The 13,905-nt window shown below is 35.8% G+C and overlaps 1 protein-coding gene across 1 annotated transcript in view; it reads right to left on the bottom strand.

Moving 5' to 3' along the window:
* Positions 1–13,905, bottom strand: part of gro (TLE family member transcriptional corepressor groucho) — a 107,073-nt gene that overhangs the window by 10,252 nt on the left and 82,916 nt on the right. Inside the window, exons 11-15 of the mRNA XM_089642139.1 lie at positions 10,466–10,642; positions 5,298–5,518; positions 4,734–4,854; positions 2,028–2,162; positions 203–382 (exon numbers count right to left, since the gene is read on the bottom strand). Of these exons, the coding sequence (XP_089498265.1) occupies positions 203–382; positions 2,028–2,162; positions 4,734–4,854; positions 5,298–5,518; positions 10,466–10,642 (834 nt within the window). The remainder of the gene's footprint in view (positions 1–202; positions 383–2,027; positions 2,163–4,733; positions 4,855–5,297; positions 5,519–10,465; positions 10,643–13,905) is intronic.

The raw sequence follows: 13,905 nt of genomic DNA, 5'->3' as shown, positions 1-13,905 counted from the left end.
AAGATGCCATACATATATATATATATATAATATGTACATATAAATATAATATTATTATTTTAAGGTAAATAATGGTTAAATAGAATAAATGAATGGTTAAGTTAAAAATGTCAGAGGGTTTTATGGTTTTGTTGTTCTGACATATTGAAAGAAGGAATTTTGTTTAAATTTTAAAATCATCAATTAGAAATAGTGATATTACCTTTGAATCAGGGCTAATGGCCAACGCGTAACAGGCCGGGGCGCTGGACGTGAGTTCAGCCTTTATTCTGGGCGTGGGGCTGGCCAGATCCCATATAGACAGGTTAGAGGCTTCCCCTCCAACTATTAGCGTCCGCCCGTCTGGTAACAGCTTCACTGAACGGATATAGTTATCACGTTGCTGAAATTAACACAATACTCATTTAATATTAGGGTACAATTAGAAAGAATATCATCCATTCATATTTGACACATGTTTTTAAATAATAATGTATGTAATTTTTTTTAATAATACAATGAGCGCTTTTAAAATTCCTACAGCAACGGCACAGAAAAGCACAAAACGTATGTTCTTTATCACAATAATGCTGCAGGCTTAATGTTGCCGTGCCATTGCCGTGGGTATTTTAAAAGCGCACATTGATTATGATTTTTCTGAACAGGCTGATTTTACAACACTATAGTATTCAGATCTCAAATCAAACATGTGCATATAGAATAACAGGCATGCTGTTTTTGACAGTCTTACATTTACTTTCAAAACAAATGTATGCACATGGCACCAAAAATGATATCATTTACATCTCATTTAAATTATTATGTACTTCTAAAACATACAAATATTGCCTAACCTGTGGTTTGCGCGTAACTCAAATCCAAGTTGTTAAAGTTGCTCCATTGTGTGGGCAAACTCAAGTTTAGTTCCTATGTAAGTACTGATGGATTTCTTAGAATTTTCGGAACAAGTGTTAAGTTCTAAATTTATGATTGGTTCAGAGATATAGCAATCAAATGGATCATTATTCATTTTTCGAAGAAAAAATCTTCACTAAGCTTATCACTTTGGATCATTATTATTGGCCAATAAAGTCCAAATTCTTGCTACCAGGGTTTTAGAAAAATATATATCCATTCTTTGTGATTAATATAATTGTTTACGAAAGTGTAATAAGTAAATTTTATCAATTTTTTTCCAATATCAAACTTTTTCCACTTTCCTTTTTCACCTAGATATTTTTACTAAATTGATTGATTTTATGCACATAATTTGCATATTCAATAATCTTTAGCGACTCAAGCGATGGCTACCCAAATTTAGGTAGGTGATTTTTATGAATTAAAATCTTTAAATAGCATAAAATAAAATCGCTATAGTTCGTAGTATAGCACTTAGTTCTTGTAAACTACGCAACAAATTTTGATAGAGTTTTCACTATCATTCAGAGAATTTCTTCCGGAAGGTTTATATATAATAATAACGGATAACCTGGCAATATTTGAAAATCTTCTACTACTACCACACTAAACGAAAAATATTGCTTGTGTTGCGATGGAGGACTTAGCCAGCCGAGGAATTGAACACACTACGCCTGGGTGGGACCCAAACGTGATGTCAACTCAGCCACCGACCGTCATAATAATACATGCATATTACATTTGTAGAAAGTAGAGAAAGGTCGATGTTTTGTAATCAAATCGGAAAAAAATATTTTCGAGCGCTTACATTGCGCTGGCTTAACCCAACCTTATGAGATACATAAAAATAATGTACTACGGAATTATATATCTTAAAAAGGCTTACAGAAAAGTCTGCGGTGGTATATGTCTATCTCCTAAGGATAACCCCCAGCAACGTCAGCTTCACGTCAGCTAGTTAATTATATTTAAACAATTTTTAAAAATATTATACTATATTTTATCCATATGGAGAGGTGCCGCAGTTAGCTTGGCAGCTACTCGTGAAAACCACGAATTAAAATGCTTGTACTGAAAACCTTAGATAAGTCGTCACTAACTATTAGAGATTGATTTGTTGGTATACGTACCAAGCAGTCAAGCTGCGACAGAGGTTTGGAGCAGGTGGCAGGGGTGGTGATGTCCCACAGCTTGACACAGCCCTTGCCTCCCGTGTAGGCGTGTCTGCTGGGGCCGCTCTGGGAGAGGGCCACTGCACACACAACCTAAACAACAAATACAATGGTTTTAACTAGTCTATTACCCTGTTGGGACATCACCACCCCTGCCACCTGCTCCAAGCTGCGACAGAGGTTTGGAGCAGGTGGCAGGGGTGGTGATGTCCCACAGCTTGACACAGCCCTTGCCTCCCGTGTAGGCGTGTCTGCTGGGGCCGCTCTGGGAGAGGGCCACTGCACACACAACCTAAACAACAAATACAATGGTTTTAACTAGTCTATTCTCTCTCTGGTTTCAATCCTGGGATTGGTTTGCAGCAATTTCATCTAATCTCCTCTTCCATTCTTCCCTGTCTTGTGCGGCTCTTTTGACTTCTGCATATGATGAGCAGCGCACGTCCACCAGCAGGTCCTCCAGGTACTCTCGGCGTGGGCGTCCCCTAGAGTTGGTCCCCTCGGTCATACCCTCCATTATGACATGCAAGAGGCCTTCTTGTCGTATAACATGGCCGTTCCATCTTGCACGCCTTTCGGACAAGGTCCTGAGCAGGTGCCTTCCTCCTTCGATTCTTTGGAGAACCTCCTCATTTGTAATATGGTCTCTCCAGGAAATTCCTAACAGTCTTCTATAGGACCACATCTCAAAAGCCTCTAGTCTCCGTTTATCTCTTTCGGATAGGCACCATGTTTCGCAGCCGTACATCAAGATACTCCATACATAGGTCTTGATGTGGAGTATTCTCAGTTTTAGGTCTATATTATTCGATTCTATTATTTTCGACCTTTTATTGAATGCAAGCCTAGTCTGATGTATACGGCTGTCGACCTCGCTCTTAGACCGACCGTCCCATGTTATTTTGCTCCCGAGGTAGACAAACTCCTTGGTGTCTATTACCTACTTAGTCTATTACCCTGTTGAATATCAGAGTATGAAAAAGCCAAAATATTCCCAAATCTCGGGTGGGAATTTGCACAATTGTCTGAAAATTACCCCGATAAGTTTTGATCAAATGTCGAAATAAAAACTACGATTTAAATACTTTTGCAATTGTTTTTTGTTAAGACAGATTATGTATCCTATTATTCATGTACACTTCATGTTTATATCGTAGGTCATTTTCTCAGAACAGCTTACTTTATATAAAAATAAAAAAAAATAAAATTTTGACAGAGATGATTGTCAAAAAATGTATATTTATACGAATACATTTTTTTTATTTATTTTTTTATTTATTTTATATTTGTATGTTTTTACAATAAATATACAATTTATACATATTATACAGTGTTATAAAGGTAAATAATAATAGCTTTTCCTCACCATAAAGAGACGAGGCTCTTGTGTTTGGTGAGTGAATCCTAGCTCAATTATATGGAATCATGTAAGTAAGTAAATAATATATTTGCAAAACCAAAGGGATAAGTAAGAAATAGGCAAGATTTATCAATAATACAGTTTCAAGATTTGAACGAAATAATAATAAGAATAAGATATGGACTTTTATAGTAGTTTTAGGTAATTTTTTAATTTTATTTTAAATTCCTGAATATCTTCAATATTTTTTAGATATAATGGAAGGATGTTAAAATATGTTATACCTAGATAGAGATAGGTATTTTGTGTGTGCTTTGTATTAAGTTTTGGGATTTTGATAGTTTTTTGATATCTTGCTGATGAATTGAATTGTAAGTTATTTATACATAAAATGGATTTATTATTGCTACATACACAATACAAACCCTACATAAAAACAACAATGTTTAGGTGTTTTCAAAAAAGAATAATATTTATACTACTTACGAAAACTCAAAAAACTTCAGTTTTGCAGTGCCGTTTTAAATAAATGTTGACATTCATGGACAAATTATTTCGTAAGCAGTCTAAGGATGGGTTGTTTCACAGAATTTGAACAATTCATCAAATTTCCTATTCAAGTTCTGTAAATTATATTATTATAGGCTAGTTGGTTGGCAAATTTGAAATAATAACAGAACTTGAAAAATCTTTCACAGAACTTAAAAATTTACTTTGAAATTTGAAGAATTGTTCAAATTCTCTGAAACAACCCGTCCTTAGAGGCTACATTCATGAAATAAACAGTAGAATCTACAGTGACACTAGTGCGAGCGATTCTGATTTATTCCTCTGTACAGTTTTCAAAATGTAAAGGTTAAAATCGCATTGGAAAAATTCCAGCGTGGACGGTATTAGAGCGCCAAATACGGTAGTAAAAATTGGAGAGCACATGTGCTCAAAAAACAGTCGATTGGTCAACAGTACCTCCTCAAGTGTGAAACGAGGTAACAGGTAAAGTAAAGAAATGGACTTCTCCATGCGGCAGAGTAGTGGCTTGCTTCGTTCTTCTGGGTATGCCGGAACCTATCAGAGCGCCCGCCGGAAAGGGTGCCGGTTGTAAGAGAACCTCCGCAAGTGTGGAACGAGGTAACAGGTAAAGTAAAGAAATGGACTTACTTCTCCATGCGGCAGAGTAGTAGCTTGCCTCGTTCTTCTGGGTATGCCGGAACCTATCAGAGCGGCCGCAAGAAAGGGTGCCGGCTGTAAGAGGACCTCCGCAAGTGTGGAACGTGGTAACAGGTAAAGTAAAGAAATGGACTTACTTCTCCATGCGGCAGAGTAGTAGCTTGCCTCGCTCCTCTGGGTATGCCGGGACCTATCAGAGCGTCCGCCGGAAAGGGCACCGGCTGTAAGGGGCCTCCGCACGTGTGGAACGAGTACGCACTGCAAAGAGTTAAGTAATTATTACTATTTTGTCAAATTACAAAAATTTATTTTACAAGAAAATTATAGAAGGTTATATAGGTGAGTTATGTATGAATGTGCATCCTTTTATTTTCATAAAACTTACTTTTTACTTGCAAATTATGTTTTTTAAATTGTACCATCTTACCAGATAATGTGTTTATATATTTATAAAAATAGCGTATAATCTACCATAAGTAGTTTCCCCAGAATAGCTATAGCGCTGGAGTATCCTTAAGGATACGCCGTCGAACAAGAGGATAAAGAATATTATAAGTTATAATGACAATATATTTAAATTGTAATTTACAAGCAGATGAGGCAACAAATGACAATGTTATGCGAGTCAGAAGCCTCGATACTATACATGCCTAAAACATAAACAAACAAAAAAAATTAGTCAAGAAATGAAGTAAACTCACGGTTTTCCAGCGGTTACCCCGTTAGAGCGCGGCGAATCGGGATAGCCCTGCGAACCCGGGGGCTGAGGGGGCGGGCGGTGGTATGGCGGACCGGGCAGCGGGTAGGGCGAGTAGGGTCCGCCGGCGCCACTGCCTGCACCGCCGCCTTTCCCAGCCCCCGCCACGGCCGAGGTCGGTGTCAGAGAGCGCCCCTTGGTGGAGCTGGGCGTCCCCGGTTTCTCCTGATATATGAGATAGAATAATAATAATAATAATAATAATAATAATTGGACAATTTTTACAGCGCCGCTTTTGTGAGTTATCACTTCAGGGGCGCTTCTTTAATAATGTATAATTTAACCCTTAAGAGCCGGCAAATATATTCAATAAATAAAATTACATTTTTGTTAAGGCCAACATGAAAACAATACCATACTTGATAATTATCATTTTTGATTTTTGTGTTCCACAAACCCTGTAGAAGTAATATCCAAAGGCAATTACTTCTACAGGGTATAAGTAGAATGTATAAGTTCTACACTGCAATTGCAGTGCTTCGTTACGTGGGTGGGCACAATTCTTTAAAGCGTCAGCTACACTACTCGCTTCGACGCTTCGACGAAGTCCTCGACGAAGTTAGCCGAAGTTCGAAGTGCGTGCCCACACACTCGTGCAACTTCGCGAGTAACTCAGTCCAGTCCTTTGACTCGGGCGCATTTACCGACAACAATCGGAAGTCGGGCGAAGCGATGCGAAGTTGCCCGAAGCAAAGTGAAGTTCGTGCCCACACTATCGTATTCGGTCAACTTCGATCAACTTCGCGAGTAGTGTAGCTGGGCTTTAACACTACAATTGCAGGGCTCTGGCTCTTAAGGGTTTAACACTAAATTTAAAAAATCCCTATTGTAAAGCACAAAAGAACTCTCTCTTCTCTTAGAACAGTTTATTAATTTCTGTAAAAAAAAATAAGAATATAGGTCTAGTCTCAAAACCATTTGTCATGTTTCAGCAAATAAGTAATAATACCTGTTAATAAATTATACAAATCTAAAATTTAAAAAATACATATTAGGTAACATACTTATTTATTTATTTCACATGTACGGCACAACATGTGCCATTCACATACTAATTTACAGAGAATAGTACAGCAACATAAGGAATGCAACAATATAAATGTAAGTATAATGGTATAATCAGTAAATAGTAAGTAAGGTTAAAAGTATGAAAAAACAAAGAGATATAAATATTATATAAGTAGCAATCTGTAGTATAGTAATAAGTCAAAGTAAGAAATTATATGTAATAATATACAATAAAGTTGTATAAGGAAGAATGAAGTGCTTATAAAATGTCTAAAAGGCATTAAGAGTTTGTAAAAAATAAAATAAAATATATTAGAAAGGTATATACTATTAGAAAATGAAAGGAATAAAATATATACTATTATAATATGAAAATGAAACAAAAGTAATAAATTACGTAAATCTACCGGGAGAATCGCGTGTATAATAATAATGTGCGACACTGCTTGACAGTCCGATAAAGTTTTACATAGTACCTATGATGACTATGATATACACGGTGTCCGGAAACTCGTAGTACAAGCGGAAAACTGGAGAATCTACACCACATGGCGAACCCAAATAAACATAAAGTTTTTTGATTTGAGCATTTTCACAAAAAAACCAAAAAAATATATTTTTCGGCTATTTTAGGGTTAAAGTTTTTTCTGGTGTTTAGGGTTGAACAACAGATGTTTTAACCCTGCAGAGCAGAAATATTTTATGATTACACCGGATTAAATGAAGGGTGATTTCAAAATAATGCTTCAAATCCGAGTTTCTTCATTTGTTTTACTTTCAAATACTTTTAATTAGTTGGGTACTTTGATCTTCAGTAATAATTTATAAGAATTTGATTAAAAAAAAAAAAATTAAATTTAAAAAAAATCAACTTCTAACTCGATTTATTCGATAACGAAAGCTCAAATCAAAAAAAAATATACTACAAAATCGACTCCAAATGTGATGTAGATTCACCAGTTTCCCGCTTGTACTACGAGTTTCCGGACACCCTGTATAATGCACTGATATCAGCTTCTACCTATCGAGTACTAGTAGTTTTTAATCTGAAGTACATAATCATTATGATGGTATGGTATTAATCGACAATTTTTGTTTTATGCATCTTTTATATAATAATAGACAATCAGCGTGATCGATGTTGGAATATTCATTGCCTAATCTGTACAAGCGATGGATTATTGAATTTTGTTCTGCGTTAGTTCCAGTATTATTGCAATAATAAGGTGACTTGAATCTAGTTGGTCTACAGGGAACATGGTAATTTATCAACGAAATTAATTCAGGGGAGTCAAACCAGTGATTGTTTATTTTAAATAAAAAAATTAGATCATTAAGTATTCTTCTATGTTTTAACGATAAGAGATGCATTAATTGTAATAATTAATCGTAATCAATGTCGTCAGAGGGAATTCCTAATTTGAAGTTAATTGTTCTGAGAAATTTGTGTTGGATTCTTTCAATGGAGTTTGCATGATTTTTGTAGGAAGGGTTCCCCATATAGACAAATTATATTCTAATTGACTTCTGACTAGAGTTGTATAAAGTAATTTTAATGTATGGATATTTTTGAAATCTTTAGATATTCTAGTAATGAAGCCCAACATTTTCATTGCTTTATTAGTAATGACATCAATGTGATTAGTAAATGATAATTTACTATCAAAGATTATACCGAGGTCCCTAATTTCAGGTAGATAATAACATATACACGACATTACTGTTTTTTTTTTCCACGCATTATATAATATAATTGCCACGGTCTGTGATTCATTTTACTTTGTACATGCGTCGCAAATATGACTGGAGGACGATTGAATCTTAATGAAATCGAGGTTATTCTGCCAGAGTCTGATGAATCAGATATCCAAGACTGTACCCTCGACGACCTTGAGGAGGATATGAGTGATTCGGAATCAAGTTTTATAAACTTTGAGAGTCTATCTCGGGGTATAGCTTCACAAGTAGCACTGCATGTCTCAGAGTGCTTCAAGGATTTGCACACTCCCTAAATGTCCCAATGTCCCCAGAATTTAGGCTAAGATAGTGTATTATTATAATTAATTTGTATTTAATGTTTTATGTTATATATTTTTTGTGTATATGCAAATAATATTTTTTTGTGTATATGCAAAAATATGCAAAAAAAACAAAAAAATGAAAACTATTTATTTAAAGAACCTTAATAATAACAAAATAAAATAAAATACTATTTATTTAAAGAACCTTAATAATAACAAAATAAAATAAAATACTTTTTGTTTTAAAACCACGAGTTTTTAATAATTTTTATAACTGACCGGTTTCGCTTTACTCAAGCATCTTTAGGGTAAAAATTATTACTTGACAAGAAGTACAGAGTGTGAGCTTATATAAAAAAAAAATATTTTTAAAAATTAAATAATAATTTTTCAAAATTATTTTTTTTATATATGAGATCACACTCTGTACTTCTTGTCTAGTAATAATTTGTACCCTGAAGATGCTTGAGTAAAGCGAAACCGGTCGGTTATAAAAATTATTAAAAACTCGTGGTTTTAAAACAAAAAGTATTTTTTTGTAATTTTATTAAATATGTCAAACCACAAAGTGATTGCTTTCTACAATAATACTTAATAATAACATTTTTACTTATTTATTTTTTACATAAATAGGGTGATTCAAAGTCAACATAAATAAAAAATTATATACATACATAAACAACAAAAAATTATGGAATTTTTACTACATTAATAAATTCAGGGCAAGTTAGCACCAAAATTGATTGCGGTCAGTTTCAGTCTAAATAATTTTGGATGGGATGGGTTAATTTGTGATTTGATGACGTGTAGTTGGACAAAATTGCATAGAAAGCAAGCATATTGGGATATTCTTGGATTAGCAACATTAAAACCTGTTTCACGTTATGGAAGTAGAGATAGGTAAAGCCCAAAAGCAATATTAATTTGATAACATTACATGCACAAGAGTTTCTATTGGGATAGTGTAAGAATTATTGGGATTTTATTTTATGTGTATTCACTGTCAGTTTCGTCATTACCACACACGCGGGCAAGGTCTGAGGGGAATTCATGTTATACAACCTTTTGTTACTCTCCTTTATGTTTTTGGCTTTCAAAAAGGGCCCCCAAACTAAGTAATCATTGTGCCCATAAGTCCCTTCATTGCTTAAAACTGCCATACACGAGACCATATTAAAGAAATTAGGGAACATTCTTATATTCTTGAAACATTCATGGTTTAGAGAGGCACCAAGGACCATGCTCGTAAGTATCGGGATAGCATACAAATTATTTGGTAACACAGTATGCTTGGTTCGGTTAGGTGTTGAAAATTGCTACATATGTACGTATATACAATTATTATAGAAAAAAGATTGTGGATAATGCTTATGGTAAACATGCTGGGGATTATCACATCCTTGCTCTTGGGTAGGATCAAAAACACTTGGTAACACGGCATACTTAGTTAGGTCAAGTAACTAACCTTCACATTGTTTGTGTGCAGGCATAAGCAGATAGGATGGACCGCCAAACAACTCTGTCTTGGCACTCCTTGCTTTATTCACATTCATACATACCCTTCTGTTATTTTGACTCTTGACATGGCCTGACTGAAATATTAATTTCTGTTCCTTCCTAAGTCCCCCAACCTCTTCTACTATTCACATCCGTTTATTTCTTTGTACATCTTCTTTACATGCAAAAAACATCTAAGGGTCCCATTCTTAATCATGCTTGTTAAGCTTATATGAGCCAATGCATTCAGCCACAAGAAAGTCAAACATTCCCGGGTTACTAATAACCTGACAATATTTGAAAATCTCCTACTACCACCACAGTAAGCGGAAAATGTTGCTTGTGTTGTTATGGAGGACTTGAACTCGGGTCAGCCGAGGAATTGAACACACTACGCCTGGGTGGTACCCAAACGCGATGTCAACTTAGCCACCAACTGGATTTTCATTATTTGCGAATCTCCAAATTTTTCAGACGGTTGGTGGTTGGTGATGGTTAGGTTAAGTGTTGAAAATTACTACATATAATTTAAATAAAAAAATGATATTGGATCAATCCATATGGTAAACATGCTGGGGATACTCACATCCTTGCTCTTAGGTGTGCTCCTCGAAGAGCTGGAGCCGCTGCGACTGGGCGGGCGGTGCAGGGGTCCCCCACCCCCGCCCCCTCCGCTGCCACCCCCTCCTCCGCTGCCCACCCTCTCCGGCCCATTCTCCCCTCGACCCGCCTCGCCTATGCGCTCCTCGCCCTTCCTGTCCTCCTGGTGGACCAACATCACTCAAATTCACTATTCCACTAAATTTCGTCGCACCAAAGTCATACTGCTGTAACACCACTATTGTACAACTCAAGAGTGATCCGTTGTAAGCAAAGATAATAGTAACGCAGCGAGATATGGAGATATGGAAGCGTGCCAACTGTTGTCGAGCTACAATCAAACTGGACAGCGTTTGGTGCATAAGTAGCAACATAGGCGGGGCGCCGCTTTGCGTAGATGTGATTTACAGTAGTATGGGTGAACAATGTTGGTGACACTTATGTGTGCGCAGTTTTATACTAATAATGGTTCTTCTCCGGTGTTGCTATAATCTATGGTCGTAAGTCATCCCACGTGCATTGTACGTCCCAGCTTTGTTCGGACAATTGACAATAGGGGAACTTAAGGGAAAAATATGATGGCTTAAAAATCATTCATTCGTATTGATCAATAAATGCTGATACTGAATATACAAGTTTTATTATATTTAAATACATAGAATTAATAAATCTTCGTTTAAAAACGGTCAGAGTGTTCTAACAGATCTTACACCGCTCCCTCACGGGTCAGCCGGCCGGGTGCATTAAAATGCGGATCATTTTGTGCAATGTTGCACTACGTCGATTCGCACACGGTTTACCACTGTGGTATACAAAGTTTTTTGGAAATCTTATTAAATATTTAAATTAGGATTTGTTGATTCATACACAAATGGGATTGACCTTACTGTTAACCGACAAAACCACTGTTAACCGACATAACCGATGTATATATAACGTCACGCATACCCCGTCAGATTTCGATTCTTTCAGTGGGCTTAAAAAATGCATCTTTGAAAATTATTTTTACAATTAAATCGATTTGCAAAACAAAAAATACTGATATTTAATCATTAGTGATATCGTGTAGCTGCAAGATTACTCACGAAAAATAACCCACCCTAAAATACACCCTAAATCGAATTGATATTTTTTACTATATCGGATATTAGTTCTATTGCGGACGATGTAGCAAATACAGCAAAACTCCGGACGACGAGACTTTTGTTTGACAAATTTTTTTTTTATAGTTCTTAGAAACGTTTGTGAAAAAGTGTTAAGTACAAAAATATCTGCCAATTTTTAATTCCTGGACCTAGACGCGCTCTTCCTTCTGATGCAAAACCAACAGGCTATTTCATTTTATTTTTTATTTGAAAATATTGACAAACATATGCTGCACAATTTTTAAAAACAGGAAATTTGAAACCAAAATGACGGGTAAAAAGTGGACACTAACTACTGTGAATGAAATAAAAGCATTCACTGCCGTCTTACTGGAAATGGGGATAACAAGACGAGCCACCATTTTTCTTATTGGAAAAGGGATTCGAATGAGATAAGGCGATCCAACCTCATATGCGCCCACTGTAAAAAGGGACTACACGGACTTTGCACGGGAAAACGCGATTGTGAAGCGACATAATATAATATTTTTTGTAGTTGTAAATGTATTTTTTTTTTTTGAAAAGTAAAATATCATTCTTTACTTGTTTAATTCCAAAAAGAATCTTTAAAATTTGTCCAAGTTATTTATTTTTATTTGATAACATACTTTTGTATCTAAAAACTGTAGCAATTTGCATACATACTCGCAAAACAAGCATAGCACTAAAACTATTAGGTTAGAAGGTAAATTTTCATTAAAAAATTGACTGGAATTCATTATTGCAACATTATTTATTTGACACAGTAAAAGACAACGATTCAGAAAGAATGTTCGTTTTTCAATAAATTCCATCTATGGGTATTCGATTGGAAACATTTGACGTTATAGTTTTTTTTTCATGCTAGACAAGTGAAAAGGAGGACAACTTTATAACAATTTAGCAAGATAAACATTCTTTACTTATGACTCACAACTGTCCAAACCTGCTTATGTTGACTATACCTATGAGAAACGTTCCCTCTAAGGTGTGCGACTGGGCGGCCGCACATCTGTTAAAAATTGCCAACACACATGTTTCTGTGTCAAAGGAACGTGTCATCTACTTGTTGTCCCTTTTTTGCTTCAAACAATAAATATGCGTAAGCAAGACAAATAGTGGATTATCCGTGACTTTCCGCAAGGACATTCCTGCCAGAAGCTTATACGGATGCACAATACACACTACAGCATGGGGGTATAAGTCCGATCCAAATTTTAAATTGAACAAAAGACCTGGAAATTTCTATGGTTATTTTATGATGTCTTCACAGCCCTTGGCTATCTACAAATGAAAACCTGTTGTTGTTTGATCTCTCACTCTCTCCACCATAAGACCTGAGTAACAGAAAGAGGGGCTACCCGCTTTACTTCCCCGGAAATGACTACAGCGCCATTGTCAATGAAGTGTTGAAGTTCGCCTTTGTTTTCTAAACTTGTGTCGTGAAGATAAATATTTTACATTATCTGCTTGTGTGAAAATGTCTCCCGATAAAGTTAATAAGCCGTGTTGTGTGAATGGCTTTACTGTAGACATTCTACTCAACATAAATATATGACTCACGGAAACTTTGAGAAGAGCTTCCGTGAGTGAATCAATGGTCATGGAGAATTGGCAGATGTGAATATATTTAAGTATACAATATTAGTGAGATATGCATCAGTTTGTGGCTCCCATTTCTCGATCTGAAGCAAAAAGGCGAACGGATCGTTAAATCGATCCGATAATAAATTAGATCAGATCGCGAACGGAAAAATTATGCGCCGCCAATGTTATATATATTAATATCCAGATTTACAACATTGAAACTGTAATTGTAACAAAAATACAGGTGCGAATCTCTTTTTGTTTGTCTTCAGTGTTCGGTTTGCAGTCTTAGTTATACATTTAAAATGTGTTTTGTGCTTATTTTTTGTTTCCTGTGTACATTAACTTTATAACTTAATTTTACCCATGCATGTGCATATTTGCGCACTAGCCCCTTTTTTCTTGCACAGATAAAACTGATGGTCCGCACACACAATGAAAGAATTAGACGGAACGTTGCCTATGAGTATACTTTTAATACTTCTGTTCGTATGAAAATTAGATGGGTGCTTGCAGACTATGATGGATGATTGAAAAAAAACTCAATATTCAATCCCGTACATATCCTACCTACCTTATTCCTAAAGATGTCATCAGAAGATGAAGGTGTCCCCTGCTAATCGCGAGCAGAAATCAATATCTCGCCCAGGACGTTAGTACGCATAGAGGAGACCTTGTGTCGTGTGTGGAGTTTTTAATGAACTACCCATTACTA

This window comes from Hesperophylax consimilis, chromosome 2 (genome assembly GCF_061612785.1).
Source record: "Hesperophylax consimilis isolate HC1 chromosome 2, BYU_Hcon_1.0, whole genome shotgun sequence".
Taxonomy (NCBI): Eukaryota; Metazoa; Arthropoda; class Insecta; order Trichoptera; family Limnephilidae; genus Hesperophylax; species Hesperophylax consimilis.
The sequence above is the reverse complement of the archived record's forward strand: the minus strand, read 5'-3'. Positions and strand labels throughout refer to the sequence as shown.